At 46.0% G+C, this 18,964-nt stretch overlaps 1 protein-coding gene across 1 annotated transcript in view; it reads left to right on the top strand.

The window, feature by feature from the left end:
• Positions 1-16,780, top strand: part of CYYR1 (cysteine and tyrosine rich 1) — a 59,469-nt gene extending 42,689 nt beyond the window's left edge. The window contains exons 3-4 of the mRNA XM_082764365.1: positions 7,107-7,264; positions 14,036-16,780. Of these exons, the coding sequence (XP_082620491.1) occupies positions 7,107-7,264; positions 14,036-14,169 (292 nt within the window). The 3' untranslated portion in view covers positions 14,170-16,780. The remainder of the gene's footprint in view (positions 1-7,106; positions 7,265-14,035) is intronic.
• The last annotated feature ends 2,184 nt before the right edge of the window (positions 16,781-18,964 follow it).

Raw genomic sequence — 18,964 nt, 5'->3', positions numbered from 1 at the left:
CAAGCATGCCGCAGTTACACTTCAGTGGCGCTGCAGCTTTTTAACAAGCTGTAGTAGGTACCCTATTGCTCATGCACTGGTAGTACTAAAAGACAGAAAGTACCAGCCTTTAACCCTTTGCAAGGTTACGCAGCTTAACAGTACAGAGTAGTCTTAGATGGTGACCTGCCACAGGTAGGTGGGAGGAGGGAGGTCAGGAACTGGGATGATTACCCACTCACTACCTCTCCATTGTACACCGGGATTACTCAGAATATTTTGCTGCTTGAGTTAATAATGTCATGAATATAGCAAGGCAGAGAGAGAAGGGCACAGAGGAAACAATTTTGAAGGAATTAAACATTAACAGCACACCTTAGATCCAACTGAATGGGAACAAAAGAAGGGAATAGCGTCCAAGTACAGTTTGTACTTAGTTGTAATAGGCAGACAGGTTTTGTTTACGGAAGCAGACAATCATTGCCTTCCTCTGTGCTATAAAACATGCCTTAAAATGAAGTACTAGTAGGAATTTTGTCTAAGTAGTGCCTGCAAAGTACAGCCTCAAAGGCAAACCTGGTCCATTTGAGTTGCTAGTCCATAAACTAATTATTTAATTTAAAACAGGAGGCAGCAGACAGCAGACTATTGCACTGATTCCTGAGTTAGATGATTTTGCAGTCCACCTTACACTGTTTTCTTCATTTCACGGCTGTAAAAATGTGGCTGCAGGCTCAGCCATGGGGTACCTGGGCTGCAGATATAATCAACCATTGCTCCATCAGTTTTAGCAGTGGCGCTTTCAAGGTGCCCCAGCCATAAAGCCAAACTGCCCCGAACAGCACAGCCTCTGGGACGGGCGCTCACTACGTGGTTTTGCCCTTATTAGAACAGAGGGGCAGCTGTAAAGAGGGGGAAAGCCTCCAGAGCAGGTCTGCATGCTCAGTGCGCTCAGGAGAAGTGCATTTCTGCTGCCAGTCTGAGTAAACCAAGGTTTGCTAACCAAATTAAATAAACAGGCCAACACCCCCTGCCTGCAAGGAACATCGGGTCTGATTAAGAGTCCAAAGAGTACATTTTTCAAAACGTCCATGGTTGGGTCAGAAGATCAAAGATTATTGATTTCTTCTTATTTTATTTTATCTCAAAGAATGATTTTTAAAAAATCCTTTATCAGCCTCTTTTTGAATGCCCAAAAGATGGAAGAAATTAAAGGGTATTTATTAGTATTAGCAGTAGTATTCCAAAATGTATTACATGCATTATTATTCATATTATTCTGGAGATGCAGCGCCAGCAAATCACAGATACAGAGAATTGGCAAGAAATTAATTGGAGGACTAAAAAAGTACTGGAAATTAGGAGAGATGATGAGATAGAAGAGATCAGCTGACCAAAGTGAAGACCGAAAATGGCACGTCATTCTTGCAGTAAAAGGGTAATGAAATACAGCGAAGGCAGAGTGGGAATACTGATCTTCACATGCTTCTAACCAACTTCTTGCCATACTCGGTCACATTTCTGTAAGATTGCTGACATAAGCTATTACAAAATGAAAGGACCTTTATGCCAGTATAAATGAATCTCTGGTGTAGAGCGCTACCACTTCTGCAATGATGGCTTTTAAATTGATAGGATATTACAGAGAGAGCTGGGCTTTTGAAAATCTGGTGGCTTAAGTTCTCCTGTGCTCGCTTTAGTCTCTCTCATCCAGTAGAGGACACGTGTCCAGGCACCATGGCAGGAAACCCAGGGCCTGTAAGCATTATCTAATGCATATTGGGAAAAACAGTCCCAAGTCCCACATGAAATGATGGGCTCTGAGCTGATGTTGCCTCTCAGAAATGAGACTGGGAATTATGATGAATAGTTCCACAAAATCTCAGCTCCCAACTGTTTGACAGCCAAAAAAAAAAAAAAGATCTAATACCATGGATTATTTTAGGAAAAAAAAATCTAGAGAAGAGACAGCAAACATTATTATGCTTCTGTGTAGCACCAGCATCAGCTGCATCCTGAATGCTGTATGCAGCACTCAAAAACCAACAAAGTAGGATGAGAATAAGTACAAGGACAGGTGACCAGAGCGATTAAAGGTATAAAGCAGTTCCTGTACACAAATCAACCAAGTAGGACAGGGATCCTGTAGGATGGGAGGGAGCTGACTGCCAGGCGTGATGCTAAAAAGGTCTGTAAAATCATGGGCAGTGCAGACAGGGAAGCTGGTGACAGAAGAGCTGAGAGCTAGGAGGCTTGGGGAAACTGCCTGTTTGGTGCAGAACAGAGCAGAGGAGGTGGTTCTTCAGGTGTGTAATTAAGCTGGGGAGCTCCTTGCCACATGAGGCTATGGATGCTAAAATTTGCATGAGGGCAGAGAGAGGCTGGGCAGGTTTGCAGAGAAGTGCACTGAGTGATACAGTTAAAAACAAACAGACCTACCTAGGTCAGAGTTGCTGTGCTGCAAAGCATTGGAGGGAGCAAGGAGAGAAATGCACATTTTCTTCAGTGACTTGCCATGCAGCATCTCTTGGGCATGATGACATGGGGAGTTTGGGGATGTGCACCTTCCTGGGCATCCCCAGGTGGGAGCAAGGGGTATAGGGGGGAGTCAAGGGAGGGGCTGTTTTGGTGCTGGTGGGATTAAGGCATGTTGTATTATGGTCTGTGGGCTTTCTGGAAAAACTGATTGAAAGCTTTTTCTTCTTTTTGTTCTAATAAACGAGGCTTCCAGGCAAAGTTTTGTGCTCTGGGCAATACTACTCGTAAAGTTAGGGTAGAACCAAAGAAGGAGAAACTGCAGCAGTAGAAGGATGCCAGTGGATGAGGAAGTCTCTGCCATATCACACTGCAGGCTGTGGAGACTTGACTCCCAAACTTTGGCAATACATTTAAAAATCAATGCCTATTCAGTAATCATTCTTCTTTTTGGAAACAATAACCTATTGAGTTGTAAAGTTTTTAGGCCTCCAAGATCCAGTAGTCCCAAAGTGGAGATGACCACAGAGACAGTATTAACCTGTATCTGCAAGTTTGGCATCCACTTTGCTTGCCTAAATCCCAACCTACTGGCTTTCTGAAGGGGAAAATGGTGCTAAATGAACTTGACTCCCACTCGTTAAGACCTGAAGGAACGGGGCTGCTCTTCAGTCCCCTCCTGTTCTCTGGTCACCTCAGCCCTAGCACTGGCAGGTTGGAGCAGTAGCTGCTGATCACCAAATCATGGTACAGCTGAGGTTGGAAGGAACCTCTGGAGGTCAGCTGGTCCAACCCCCTGCTCCAGCAGGGTAAATGATGCCTCTGACACCTGAGTAAAACACCCAGCTGGCCGGTTCCACCAAGCTACGGAGTGCCTGACGCCGGGCACCTCGTCCATGCCACCTGCTCAGGCAGTGAGAGCCCTGCCCAGCTGACCCCTGCACGAGGCACTGTCTGGCGGGCAGTGTAAATCAGCTTTATATTCTTTCCAGTGGGATATTGCTAAAGACACCTCCAAAGCTGCTTCTCTATCTGATTTTTACCCTGGCAATTCCTCGTGACATTTCCACCAATTTAAAATTATTTTTCCCCTCTCTCTTTACTTTCCTGTGCATTGTTTTTCTCTGGTGCTTGTTCTCTCATATGTCTTTTGCTCCTGTAAATGACTTTGCATAATGTTTCCCTTTAAATTGTTCCATTTCAAAGTTTTCCCTCTGTTTCAAACTTCCCAGTTGCTATGTGACTCTGCTGTGTGGTTTGTAGGTCTCCTTTTGCGCTACAGTGTCCTTTATCTCTTAGGCAGCTTCCCTTGAAAAGCTCTGCGGTGGAGATAGAATGAAAAATATCATCTGTATCCCTCTGTGTCACTACATAGAAGTCTAAAATATCTGTGAGACAAAGAGACACAAAGCAAGCATTTTTAAATATAAAATAAGGGATATGTATTTGTAGGACATTTATTTTCAAAAATTCCCTAATAGCATGAAGAGAAACCCAGACACTCCATTAAAAAATGCATACTTTATTTTTTAATTCACACAGTCTAGTCATGCCATGGGCTTTCCACAAAAAGCACAAGTCTTTGTGTTATATCCACAAGACCGATACTACATGCCTGTGATGGTGCCGGGACACTCAGACTGATGCAGGAAAGCAGAGTGCCCGTAGCTTTACAGGAGACACTGCGGGTGCAGCAGGTTCCTGCACCAGGACTTGTGCCAGGGAGTGTCCCCATGTGCATCTCCCCACATCCTCACAGCCAGCCCCTTCTGAAGTGAAACACTCTGTCCCTTGTAGCAGCTCCACGTGTGTGACTCTGGCTCTAATCTGAAGCCCACAAAGGCCAGTGAATGCCTCTCTGCTGATGCTCAGGCAGGCTGCAGCCGGATTTAAAAAGTGACCTACATCTTCTGCTCCACACCTCAGGCTCTCTTTGCATAACTACTCATAGGTGGTCTAAATTTACCATTGCAGTCTGGAAAGAAGGATCCATGAGCAGCAGTAGGTCTAGCTATTTAAACCACTTTCTGTCCTGATTTCTGAACCAAGGCAGGACTTGCACTTAGCCACGACAGAGCTGAGCTGGTGGATATTTTCTTTGGTGACCGTTTTTGTTCCTAGTTCATGGCTATGCCAGCAGGAGCTATGGTGGATACAAGCAAAAGAATTTGCTATCTGATGGGGGCTAAAACACAACTGAAGCTAAAACACAACTGTAAGCTAAAACACAACTCCTCATTTTGCTTATTGAACCTGGCAGAAGGTGTGTTTAGACTGAGAGGCCTTTTCAAACTTGGAAGTTTCGCCAGTGAATTTCAGGCACATGTATATACTAGCCAATTCTAGCTCTTTATGAATTTCAGATGCGGACAGATGCTGATGGGTTTTGTGCAGCTGTCTTGCCCTGCCAGTGTTTCCCTGCAGAGGCAGGATGGTGCCCGTCAGCCAGCACCATCCAAAGGTCACTAGGAGAAACTGCAGGACTGCAACTAAGGCCTCAGATCTCACTTCTGTCACCCAAAGCAAGCTGACAAGTGTACAAGCATCTGCATAGTATCTCAGGAACGGTGGAAACTCCTCTTGAAGACAACATCAGACATTTTGTCATGTTTTTTCCTTTCTTTATGAACACTTTTCCTATGAAGAGTATCATTGAATCTGCATCTGAGCAGAGAGACACTGCTTTGGAGCAATAGCTGTTCATGCAGGAGGGGAAAGTGGGCTTTGGATGCAAGCTGTCTGGTGGGCACTGGTGCATGAAGAATGCTTTCTGTGTTGCTAGTGCAACCCATCGCTTGGGGCAGATAACCAAATGGCATCCAGCTGAACGCCTGCAGAACAAACAGGGCACCTTTGCCTTTGGAGACAGCTGAGTCAAACTCTATTTAAAATGGGCTTCATCAATATTGAAGTTTTAATTTAGGTCTTGGAAAGTAATTATACTATGTATTAGCTATATGTGTGTGCAATATTGGGCATTACCCACATCTGTCAACCTTTAGGATGGAAGTCACATTTTCCTCAGCTTGCTGCCAATTATGAGCAAGGGAAATTATTGTAGTTTCTGGGATTTAAGGAGATTTGCCTGGCAGATCCTACCTGGGTTGCAAGCGCTGTGCAGCAGTGAGCCATGCACAAAGAAATGCAGCCCAGGTCCTGAGGCCAGCAGTGGCTGCTTCTGTTTCTTCCACCTGGGAGTGGGTGGAAGAAATGTGGGTGTAAGAGCATTCTCTGTGACCATAGCACAGAGCTCTCAGGGAAGGTCATGTTGAAGCAGAGGCAGGGGAGGTGTTTTTTAAGTCATTCATACAGGCTAATACCAAAGTACTTGATCACAGCAGTGCTCCAAAATGACTTCTGAGCTACTGGTTTTGTGGCCAAGTGCTTGCTGCCGTGAGTTAGCATTTCATAAATTCGACCTTTATGTATTCTGCAAAATATTAGCAGGTTTACTCTCCCTGCACACCCTTCACTCATTGCTACATAGCAGCAGAGAGCAATTTAGCTCCCTGGCAGTGTATTTTACTAAGACAGCAAATTGTCTGCGTTTACTTATGCTATACAATTCAGTATTACCGCAAATGTTGGCCAGATTCCTGCAAAGTTAGTACCTACAAACAAACTCTTAAATTCATATTTAGGTCCCTAAATAAAAGGTTTGGTTTTTCAAATACTGAGTCTACTCTGACTCCTGTTGACTTTTTGGAAGCCAGTAAATGGCTTCCAAAGAGGAAGAAGAGGTGCACGAAGTAAGAATATTTCTGGCAAGTCACTGGGTTTGTTACATAAAAGGTCAGGCTATAAATACTGTCGTTCATATAACCTTTCATTCCTATGCCTGACAACAAGCCCAAGTGAACTGCAGGGTCCATCAGAAAGGCCAATTTTGCCCTTGGTATTATTGGGAGTTTTTAGTGAGGTTTTTCTCCTGTGTGCCAGCACAACAAGGCTTCCTGTCCTTTCTCTGTATGATTTCAAGGAAAGCCTGATTCATTACTTCAGGGGCTGAGCTGAATTCCAGCCCCTGGACCATTTTAAAAGAAATCATTTAAGCCTCAAATCCTTGCACTGGTTGCAGCAGCAGATGTGTGAAAGGATAGTCATTGCTTTGCCTCTTGCTGCTCATCCTCAAGAAGAGCAGGCTCTCCTTAATCTGTGGGCCGAGAAGCAGAGCAGGAGGACTTTTTGACCCAAGATAAAACAATGACACAAACATTCCTGTGGAAGCAGGCTGCACTTCTGGATGCTTCTGGAATATATTACTGGGGATAGCTTACACTGCCTTTAAAAAGAAAATCATGCCAATGCCTTCAGGAAAAAAAAGGTCTTGTGTGATGAGGAGAAAGGGAGGAAGTTATTCTGGCAATATTTAGAAGTGTTTAAAGGCAGAAGGACCTGGAATGGGAGGATTTCACATACAGTAAATCAGGAAAGTGATCTGGCATAATTGCAAAGGTGACTTTGAAACAGTCTGCGTTACAGTCTCTGAGATCTTTCATTTCTTTTATTCTAATGGGTCAAAATTTGCAGCATTTTCAATAGCCGATATGCACTTTTTCTGCTCAAATGAGGCCACTCCTGAGGAAAGAATTTATTATTTTTGTAAACATTATTCAGCTGCGACTGACTGCATATTTCCATTCCCCTTGCAGAGGCACAGCGATAGCCGGGATCGTTTTTGGCATCGTCTTTATAATGGGAGTGATCGCCGGGATTGCCATCTGCATCTGCATGTGCATGAAGAACAACCGTGGGACTCGAGTCGGGGTCATCCGCACGACGCACATCAATGCCATCAGCACCTACCCAGGTGAGGGGGCAGAACAGGGCCGGCAGGAGCCCTGGCAGTCCGGGTGGAGCCATGGTTCTGGACAGCCCCAGCCCCACAGCGAATGTGGGTGCGAGCGCAGGTGGCTCTCCTGGGCCTGCAGGGGAGAGGCAGGAACCACGACTCCCAGCTGACAAGCGCAAGACAGCCCAGCCTGCGCAGGGTTCATTAGTGCAGCTCTCCACCCAGGCTCATTTATTCCGCTCCTCCATGCGCTAATGAGGTCTGGCCAGGTGCCAGATCCTCAGCACGGCTGCACGGCGGGCAGTGCCCGCAGCAGCACGTCCAGGCCTCGCTGCGCTGTGCGGAACTGGCTCTCTCCACGTGCCAGAGGCTCTCCGGTGACAGATCAGTTGGTTTTCCTTTGTGCTCTGGTTCTTGTAGTTGCACTGGGTCACGTACAGTCAGCTCCCTTTCATCACCCAGCACCATGGGGACCCAGCATGCCATATGCCAAGATGGCCATATGCCATTTTGCCGTAATGGTTTATCAGGGCAGCACCAGGGGAGGCACTGAGCCAGGGCCCTGGGGCACCCCAAAAGGCAGTAGGGACCCCTTACACTTCTGCTGTAGCGTAGCTGTGCCCATGGTGACCAGGAGCTGGTAAGTCTGGTGGTACCCAGACAATCCAGCTGAGGCGATCGGCTCCGGGTCAGATGCGTTCTGCAGCGGAGCGGGGGATCGGACAGGCAGGGCTGATTTTTCCAGCACCGTGCCCACTCGAGGGAGCCGCCAGGACCCAGCAGCCCTCGCGAGGGAGGTGAACGAGGCGGGAACGAGGCGTAGCGGGGCCAGCAGTGCCCCCTCCCCGGCCGTTCATAACCTGCCCCTAGGGAGCACGGCCACCAGGACGGGCACACAGCGCGTGGCACCTCAGCAGGGAGAGGCGCGGCAGTTGGCGCGGGCAGGGCAGAGCGTTCTCCCCGCCCATACGAACACCTCCTCTAAGGGCGGCCTGCCGCTAGCTAGGCTGCAATGGTGTACACCAGGCACAGTGCGCTCTCCTGGGAGTCTGTACGCACCCAGACCGACTGCCCGCTCAACACTGTGGCAGTTCAGGTCTCTGGGTGCAGGGAGTGCCTGAGCCTGTTGCTACCACCTGCGGGGGGCAGAGAGACTGTGTGCGTGAGGTGCGAGCAGGTGGACGACCTGGTCCGCCTGGTGGCAGAGCTCAAGGAGGAGGTGGAGAGGTTGAGGGATATCAGGGAGTGTGAGCGCGAGATAGACTGGTGGAGCAACTCCCTGCGTGGCCAGAAGGACAGGCCCCGGGTGAGACACCCCAAATGGGGGTGGACCCCCTGCCCTGTTGCTGTTGGGCAGAGGCAGGGGACCAAGGAGTTGAGGAGGAATGGGGACAGGTCCCTACTCGACATTGCAGGCGATGCCCTCCCCCACCAGCCCCGCCTTCCCAGGTGCCCTTACACAACAGGTTTGAAGCCCTGGAGCTTGAGACACTGGTAGCTGAGGAAGAGATAGAAAGTCTGCCAAGGAGGATGCCTAGGGCGAGGAGGTCAACTCCATGCCTCAGGACTGCCTCCACCAGGACAGAAAGAAGGGTGATTGTTGTGGGTGACTCCCTTCTCAGGGGAACAGAGGGACCTATTTGTCGGCCTGACCCTACCCGTAGGGAAGTCTGCTGCCTCCCTGGGGCCAGGGTCAGGGACATTGCCAGAAAGCTTCCCAACCTGGTTCGCCCCTCTGACTATTATCCTCTTTTAATAGTCCAGGCTGGCAGTGATGACACTGAAGAGAGAAACCTGAAGACCATCAAACGGGGCTTTAGGGGACTGGGACGGTTAGTGGATGGAGCAGGAGTACAGGTGGTGTTTTCATCCATCCCTATGGTGGCAGGAAGGGGTACAGAGAGGACACAGAAAACCGACCTGATAAACATGTGGCTCAGAGGCTGATGCCAACACAGAAACTTGTTTTTTTTTGACCATGGGGTGCTTTACTCGGCACCCGGACTGATGGCCACAGACAGGTCCCTATCTCTAAGGTGAAAACAGATCCTAGGCCAGGAGCTGGCGGGGCTCATTGAGAGGGCTTTAAACTAGGTGAGAAGGGGGATGGGGCTGAAACAAGGCTTGTTAGAGCTGTGCCAGGGGGAACAATGGCAAGGCTGGGAGAGAAGGCAATGACCCAACTGAAGTGCATCTACACTAATGCACGCATCATGGGCAACAAACAGGAGAAGCTGGAAGCCATCATGTGGCCGGCAGGCTATGGCTTGGTTGCCATCACGGAAATGTGGTGGGACCACTCTCATGACTGGAGTGCTGCAATGTCTGGCTATAGGATCTTCAGAAGGGACAGGCAGAACGGAAGGGGTGGTGGTGCAGTTCTCTATATCAGAGAGAGTTTTGATGTCGTGGAACTTGAGGCTGGGAATGATAAGGTTGAGTCCCTGTGGGTTAGGATCAGCGGGAAGGCCAACAAGGGAAGCATCCTGGTGGGTGTCTGTTATAGACCACCAAACCAGGATGAGGAGGCTGATGAGGAGTTCTACAGGCAGCTGACAAAAATTGCGAAATCATCAGCGCTTGTTCCTGTGGGGAACTTCAACTTCCCTGACATATCCTGGAAGCACAACACAGCCCAGAGAAAGCAGTCTAAGAGGTTTCTGGAGAGCGTGGAAGATGGCTTCTTGACACAGCTGGTTAGTGAATCTACCAGGAGTGATGCCCCGATGGACCTTCTCTTCACAAACAGAGTAGGACTGGTGGGAGATGTGGTGGTTGAAAAATGTCTTGGGCAGAGTGACCATGAAATGGTAGAGTTCTCCATTCTTGGAGAAGCCAGAAAGGGGACCAGTAAAACTGCTGTATTGGACTTCTGGAGGGCTGACTTTGATCTGGTCAGGACGCTGATTGGTGGAGTCCCTTGGGAGGCGGTTCTGAAGGGCAGAGGAGTCCAGGAAGGCTGGGCACTCTTCAGGAAGGAAATCTTAATGGCGCAGGAGCAGTCTGTCCCCACATGCCCAAAGACAAGCCGTCGGGGAAGAAGAGTGGCCTGGCTGAACAGAGAATTGTGGCTCAAGCATAGCAGGAAAAAGAGGGTTTGCAATCTTTGGAAAAGAGGGCAGGCCACTTGGGAGGACTATAAGGATGTTGCGAGGCAGTGCAGGGACAAAATTAGAAAGGCCAAAGCTCATCTGGAGCTTGATCTGGCTACTGTCATCAAAGACAACAAAAATGTTTTTACAAATACATCAACGCAAAACAGAGGACTAAGGAGAATCTCCAGCCTTTACTGGATGCGGGGGGGAACTTAGTTACAAAAGATGAGGAAAAGGCGGAGGTGCTCAATGCCTTCTTTGCCTCAGTCTTTAGCGGCAATACCGGTTGTTCTCTGGATACTCAGTACCCTGTACTGGTGGAAGGGGATGGGGAGCAGAATGTGGCCCTCACTACCCATGAAGAAATGGTTGGCGACCTGCTACGGCACTTGGATGTACGCAAGTGGATGGGGCCAGATGGGATCCACCCAAGGATACTGAGAGAACTGGTGGAGAAGCTGGCCAAGCTGCTTACCATCATTTATCAGCAGTCCTGGCTATCAGGGGAGGTCCCAGTTGACTGGCGGGTAGCAAACATGACGCCTATCTACAAGAAGGGCTGGAGGGCAGACCCAGGAAACTACAGGCCTGTCTTTTTTACCTCAGTTCCAAGGAAACTCATGGAGCAGATTATCTTGAGTGTCATCACGCGGCACTTACAGGGCAACCAGGCGATCAGGCCCAGTCAGCATGGGTTTATGAAAGGCAGGTCCTGCTTGACGAACCTGATCTCCTTCTATGACAAAGTTACACGCTGGGTGGATGAGGGAAAGGCTGTGGATGTGGTCTACCTTGACTTCAGCAAGGCTTTTGAAGGCCTTTAGGAAGGCTCTGCAGGAGGATCTGGATAGGCTGCACCGATGGGCTGAGGTCAACTGCATGAAGTCCAACAAGGCCAAGTGCCGGGTCCTGCACCTGGGGCGCAATAACCCCAAGCAGAGCTACAGGCTGGGAGAGGAATGGTTGGAAAGCTGCCAGGAAGAGAAGAACCTGGGAGTATTAGTGAATAGTCGGCTGAATATGAGCCAGCAGTGTGCTCATGTGGCCAAGAAGGCCAACGGCATCCTGGCTTGCTTAAGAAACAGTGTGACCAGCAGGGCTAGGGAGGTGATTGTCCCCCTGTACTCGGCTCTGGTGAGGCCGCACCTCGAGTACTGTGTTCAGTTTTGGGCCCCTCACTACAAGAAGGACTAGAAGAAGGTGCTCGAAAGAGTCCAGAGAAGGGCGACAAAGCTGGTGAGGGGTCTGGAGAAGAAGTCCTACAAGGAGCGGCTGAGGGAGCTGGGTTTGTTCAGCCTGGAGAAAAGGAGGCTCAGGGGCGACCTCATTGCTCTCTACAGGTACCTTAAAGGAGGCTGTAGCAATGTGGGGGTTGGTCTGTTCTCCCACGTGCCTGGTGACAGGATGAGGGGGAATGGGCTAAAGTTGTGCCAGGGGTGTTTTAGGTTGGATCTTAGGAAGAACTTCTTTACTGAGAGGGTTGTGAGGCATTGGAATGGGCTGCCCAGGGAAGTGGTGGAGTCACCATCCCTGGAGGTCTTTAAAAGATGGTTTGATGTTGAACTTAGTGATATGGTTTAGTGGGGACTGTTAGTGTTAGGTCAGAGGTTGGACTCGATGATCTTGAGGTCTCTTCCAACCTAGAAATTCTGTGATTCTGTGTGCTTCTTTGACACCTGTGCTAGCTCCGTGCAGATCTGTCAGCTTGCTATGCACTAGGAGTGAGGTACAGGAGCACCAAAGGTGAGTCTGCACCAAGCTGCAGGGCTTGTTTTTCTGGGGTCCCCACCTTATGAAAATGGCCACATTGTTGAAGAACAAAGCTGGCCCCTGGAAGCAGCATTAACAGCGTTTATGCATTTCAGCTGTGTCTCTGCTTTGGTATTGTGATTAATTGCACATCCAGGAGCAACTGCCTAGGGATAACTGCGAGTTCAGTGTCATAAAGGGCAATGGCATTTCACAGAACATGTCCCCCCATCCCACTCTTGGAGATCTCCTGCCTTTATATTCCCTCCTGTTTAAAAGGTTGCCACAAACCCCAGGTGCATTAAGTATACTCACAGGCAAGCCATGCAGTATTTGTCTTCCTTCATCACATTCACTGCCCTTAGTGTCTGTTCTCTCCCTCATCCTCTGACTTTCCAGTTAAACTAAACCCAGCTATAATCATCCTTATCATGGCGACCTTGTTTTGCATAGAGAGATGAGTAATGAAAGAAAACTGCAGTACTCTCAGCCATGAATTGCTGAAGAGCTACTTCAGAATCTAACAGTGACTGCAAGCTGTAAAAACAACAGCAAAATGAAGTCTCTGGGGCTGTAGCTTCCCCAAGTTTGCTCCTGCTATGACTCACCCCCTATCTCTCCACCTCCAGGCAGTTTGACTGCATACTCCCTGTTCCTGGTCCAAATATTTGTTCATGCAGTTCTTCCTCTCAGCAGCAGCACCTTTGGAGGATGGGACAAGCCCTGAAATGGCTTCTGTGTTCCCCATTGTCATGAACACTTCTGGAGTGATGACTGACCTGGCCTTGGCTCTAAGATTTGTTCCCCCCTGCCACTGCCAGTTTTGGAGAGGAACAGCAAGTGAGGAGGTGCCTTTCCTTTGGCCTCAGCCACCGTGGCAGCCAGTTTTTCAGAGAGCAGGGAGTGCTTTTCCTGCCACACCGGGACTTGAGTCTCTTCCCTCCATCACAAACATCCCAAGTTTCTGTTTCCTCTCTGTTAAAGTGCTGTTTTGATGCCAGTCTGCTTGAGATACCTAGGCAAGGAATAGAAAGGCCTCCGTGGTGACACAAACTGAGAAGAGGCAGACTCAAGCTTAAAATTTGTGGACTACTGTAATGGGGTTTTGATATGGGGCCTTCTGTTCCTACCATACATACAATTCTGCAACATTTACTGTCTTTATGATCACTGAATTAATCTTTCTCTAAGGTTAGCAGAAGTAATTGAAGAAAAGCTTTTCAGCCGCCTCTTAATATATTTATTTATTTATTTATTTTTCCTAACTGCCTGACCTGGTTTACAGACACAGGGCTCTCTCTCCTCAAGTGTCTCCTTTGGGGAGAACAAGATGAAAGCTCTGTTATTGTTCAGCCTGAGACCTGGGAATATCCTGGAAAAATGTCCAGCATTTGCCCTAGCAGGTGTGACACTGCTGTGCTGCAAGAAGCTTTCCACTGTGTTTGGCATAGTGTGGCATGGCATGGCACACACCTCCTGGGGACCCAGAGAATATTCCAATTGTCTGTAGGGATCAGTGAAGGCTACACCATCATTTTGAGACACCATAAGTCTATGTTGCTGGTGAAGAGGGTGAAAGGGAATAGATCTGATGAAAACCCAACCTCCCTCCTCTGAAAAGGTGTAGCTCTGTGCCACACTACCCTGGTCTTTTTTGCCATATGGCCACTCAAGCCCTGTTAGCAGCACAACATGTCTGTGGCATGTCTGTGGGCATAGAGACAGCAGTGAAGGAAAGAGCAATAAGCAAAGACTGGCATTGACATAAAGTTACTTATAGCAACAGTCTGAAAAAACAAAACAAAACAAAACAAAAAAACACAAGTGTGTTGTCAGGAGACTTTACATCTGTTCTATGGAAATCTTAATGCCAACAAGAAAATACTTAGGTGCCTGCATATGAAAAAGATTAATTTTTAACTCTTTCTTCCTTCTCCCTTTTTAGTGGCTCCACCACCGTACAGCTATGAATATGAAATGGAGTACCCCGTTGATCTACCTCCACCATATACTCCCACTCCACAGACTTCAATACAGTATCCTCCACCCCCTCCTTACCCTGGATATTCAGGGAAATAATTACATGGCTTCACCTGGATATTAACTGCCTGTTGAAACAGCCAGCACCGTTGGAACAAATATTTTTGGCTCAGGGACAAGGAGGATGGGGTCTGCATCAACACATCTGGTCAGAGGTTGAAATAACCAAGGAGGGTTGATGTGGCTCAGGGCAAAGAAAAATACTGTCTACTCTGGACCATCACATTTCATGGTTAAACAGTGTGTGACCAAAGTTCCTCTAAGTCAGTGCCTGATGAGTAGCCCTTAATACCAGTGTTTAGCCTCAGCTGCAGCCTGTTACAGCACACGGGAGCCATGGTCTTCCCATTTAGGAACATGCAAATGTTGCAAATGGTTCAACAAGGTCTGTTTCAAATGCACAAGAGGCAGCTGCTGGGGCTTATTCTGGGAGAAAATTCCAACTGCGGTCTTCAAACATGTGATACACCTTTCCGTGAGACAAGGGGAATAAGGAAGAACAAGGAAGACTGAAGCTATTTTCAGTTTCTACTTCAGGATGATGATAACTGATGATCAGCTGTGCATATTGACCTGATAGGTGTATTACAAAGAGAAGTGCTGTTGGGAGTTACTCAGTAACCAAAAAATGATGGATGGTATTTTTGGCCAGGTGCAGGCTGTTTTAAGTGCCTACTTTTAAACAAGTTGAGACTAGTTTGTGGCCTAAAATGTAAACATAAAGAGCATTTTTATATGTGAATTACACTAATTTATAGCTGATTAACTTTTGCCTGGACTTAAATACCGTGGACATCGGACAATGCCACAATGCCTTTTTTAAGACTAAATGATACTTTGATTTTTTAATAAAATATTAATTCAGGAAAACTCACAAGTGGGAGATGAAAAACAAATCAATTACTAAAACATCATAGATCTGTGTTTCAATTGGATTGCTTAAAGATCTTTTTTAAAAATAAAAAAAAAATTGTAGTGTTTTTCAGTAGTAATGAAATTCAGCCTAAGCAAAGAGATGGGAAGAGAGACTGTGAGCATCAGATTACTTTTGAATGTTGCCTTGGCCATTCTAAAAGTCTAAGTTGCCAAGTAGTATTTTTTGCATTTGTCATGTATATTGTTCAAAATTGTTTAATCTCTGCTATGTAAAGTACAGACCTTCATGATTTAAAATCTTCCATATACTTATTGGCCTAACTGTAATTCAGCAGCAGCTATTTCAGAACAGAGTATCCAGTTACCTAAAGCATCATTCATCCTAAAGCATTGTCCTTCAATGACAAGACTGGTTTTACATGCAAACCAAAAGGGAATGGTTCTCTTCAGGGATTTAGAAGTGTTGAACTCACTTAGTTTGAGTTGGGTAGCTGGGCAGTTGGAGAACTGTGCAGCCAAAATACTGGAAGGTGACAAAATACGACACCTGGTTCGAGACAGTTCAAGACAGCTGTGGCATCAAGTTCATTTCAGAGGAGAAGCTTCAGGTTACCACTGATTCCTAGAGATCTGAAGGTATTTAAATGTTTTCCAGTATAGCCCTCGTCTTTTTTTTTTTTTTTTCAGATGTTTCAGCATGTTAATGAACTGAAAAACAGCTTGCAAAAGGTGGTATCCATATCCCTGTGAAGCCAGATAACAAACTCTCTCATCACCCCCTAAGTGAGATATTTTTGGCATTCAGTCCTGATTTAGGGAAGAACTCAAGCAACCTTTTAGCTCCGAGTACAAAACTTATTCAGAAGCTTTCTTGCATCCAAGACCTTATTGACTGTTCTTGCTCAGATTTTGTAATTGTATTTGTCCTTTCCAAGATGACTAACTTTACCCTCTTGAAAAAACACACTAGAAAGCACAAATGGCCTCAGTCCTTACCATTCTAGGATCAGATCTGTGTTGTGGCCTTTGGCCAAACTCAGCCTTGAATCACCGACCCACTAGCTCTCCGGGCTTTTGTGACCTGGTCAGAGGAAAACTGAGCTGTGTCACAGATTTTGGTTACTGCTGGTTCCTTGGAGCCTTCCCCAAGGAAGGAAAGTTACATTCTCATTTCTGTTTTGCTTTCTGAGATGAAAAATCCTGAACTAGGTTATCTTTACAGTTACTTCTCTGGGCTTTGTCCTGTGACATCTCTGCTGCTAACATGACCTCTCCTAAGAGACGGATGCTCCTCAGTTGCAATCCTCCTGTGAATTATTACCTTCTGGGTTTTGGCACTCCCTTTGCAAAACCATCTGTAGGGGTGCTGGTGTGCCTGCCAAACTTCCCATCTGGGCTGGTGGTCAGTGTGAAGGAAAGGATGAGCATGGTGTTCTATGTGGGAAGTCCTGCTTCTACATCGTTCTACGCTACTACCTCAGCACTTTACCCTTGATTGCATAGGATGATATTTCTGTGCCAAAAAGTTACCTGTAAATAATGAGTATTTGTCATTTCCCCCATTTGTGTATTTCATGTCTTTGTATTGAACATGTGGACACACCAATCAAAAAGTAGTTTGTATTTGATGAATCCAGTCTCCTGAAAAATACAGAGAAAGAAAACTATCCTAAATCTCCCCTGAGAGGAAGAATTTCTCCACCTGTGACATTTGTCAGAACAAGTGACCAAGCAGATCTCTTAAATAAAAAGGAATTTCAGGAAAACAATTAAACATCTTTGGTCATGGAGTCCTCTGTTTTTCGGCTTTGAGACTGCATGTTGCCTCTGATGATATTGCATAAATGTCATGGTGACCTAAGTAACTGGAATGTATACATGACTAATTTCAGGGGAAAATTATGGAAATAGCAATTTGAGAATTTCATGGTGATAGAGAGCTATTTGTTTGATATGAAAACGCTAGTGAGGAGATTGATTTTAGTATGCCAGTTAATGTTCTGCAGACCCATATGTATTGGGCCATACCAGACAATTATTTTACTTCTCAAAGGTTACCACATGTCTTGTCCTTGCTAAGAAGATAAAACACACAGGAGCTGCTCTTCCAGCAAATCAGGTAGAAGTAGTGTCAAGTCACCTCTTTTCAAAATCAGGTTAAGATTGCTTCAAAAATAAGGAAATAACCAAAGAGGAGGGAGTTTGAGAAATGTATAGAAGTGAAGAAATAGCACATGAACATAGGCTGCATAAACAAATGGGAGCACTTGCTAACACTGAAGTTGAATCCTGTTGAAAAAGTTGAAGTGTTGTTATACCTTAGGTGTTATTTTCTTTGTGTGGAAACATGTAATTTATTCAGCATCTCAGTATTCAAAGTTCCTGCAGTTCGGATATTGCTGGCCAGTAGTCATTTATTCTGTCTCACATGAATAGCTTGCAGATGAGTGGGTTAGTACAAAGAGTTTTTACTTAGTCATAAAGATTTATTTCGGCACTGCATCATATCACAGAATCACGGAATCAGAGAGTGGCTGAGGTTGGAAGGGACCTCTGGAGATCGCCAGGTCCACCCCTCTGCCAGCTCCCTGGGCACAGCCTGACCACCCAGCTCTGCAGTGATGGAGTCACACCACACTCCTGCAGGTCCAACACGACAGAGAGACGTCCCCATACTCCCACGCTTTGGAGCAGGGCTGTGCACCACCCAGCATGCCTGATCAGCACAGATACTAAAGATCACTACATCGCAGATAATACATTATAAAAACACTTTAGTCCTACCATGAGTAGATCTCTTTTCAATGTAGTGAGGACATCAAGACCCAACAGCTGTCCTCCATGCAGGCAAAATAAGGCAGCATCAATTGTAAGTGATTATTGTAAATACCAAAATGATCTTTTGCTTCTCTTGCTTGGCAGTGGACAGAATAACTAATTTAGTTAATGAATGTAGCATTGCCTTGGGTGATTCAAATACTTGGACTATGTGCTACTGACTGGCTTGTGCTCTCAGTTTGCCCTGCCTTTGGCTCATGATTTCTGGGCTGGATTGAGAAGGCAGAGGGAAGGTTGTAATATCAGGAGTACAGGATTTGGTCCCATGAGCCTTTCTCCTCGGTTTCATAGCTTAGCATGTTAGAAGATTGCCTGGTTGCGTGAGTGTTATTATGGACTAGAAGTATCAGGAGTTACAAGTACTTCCAAGAGCACATATGCTTGCATATGTTCTGATGCCAGTCCTCTTTTGTGAAAAAAAATAATATATATATATTTTTTTTAATATATATATATATATGTAGCATCTTAGATAATCACATATCGGGGATATTTCAAGCCATGATTCATTTCACAAATTTAGTTTTAATCTGGTATTTTGTTAACCTTTTTTTTTTTTTTTTTTTCCCTTGGAATAAGCTACTTCTAAAACAGTTATCTCTCTGACAGTCTACTTTTCCTAGGATATATAACAAACAGCAGGAGAAATGTATTTAAGAGCTAATGTCCCATTTGGGAGACTTTACAAATTAGTTAATAATCAGTTGGAGGAGTTACAAGGCCAAGGCAAAGCCAAGGGAAGTTAATATGCTAGGCTACCATTACCTAAATGACACACTCCAATGAAAGGATCGTTAATGCAATTGTAAGCCCTTTTTAATTAATGTAAGGATTTACTTTTTCATTGTTGCTAACTTTGAAAGATGCAGTATCACCGTTGTACAAGACCAGATTTTCAATAGCGCCGCAATGAAAAGATTAGATTGCTCCACAGAACACCCGGATCGATATTAGCAGTGTTCTTGGTACTGTAAAAATACATTCTTTCAATTTAAAGCAAATGTTCTCAAGACCCTTTGTTAAGACACAATGATTTTTTTTTTTTGATGTAATGGAATAATTCATAAGGCACTGATGGCTATCTATTTGAATAGTAAATGTTCTGCATTTCTATATTCAT

The sequence above is a fragment of the Aythya marila genome, assembly GCF_965140915.1.
Source record: "Aythya marila genome assembly, chromosome: 1".
Lineage (NCBI taxonomy): Eukaryota > Metazoa > Chordata > Aves > Anseriformes > Anatidae > Aythya > Aythya marila.
Note: the sequence above shows the minus strand (reverse complement) of the source record. Positions and strands in the feature narration are given on the sequence as shown.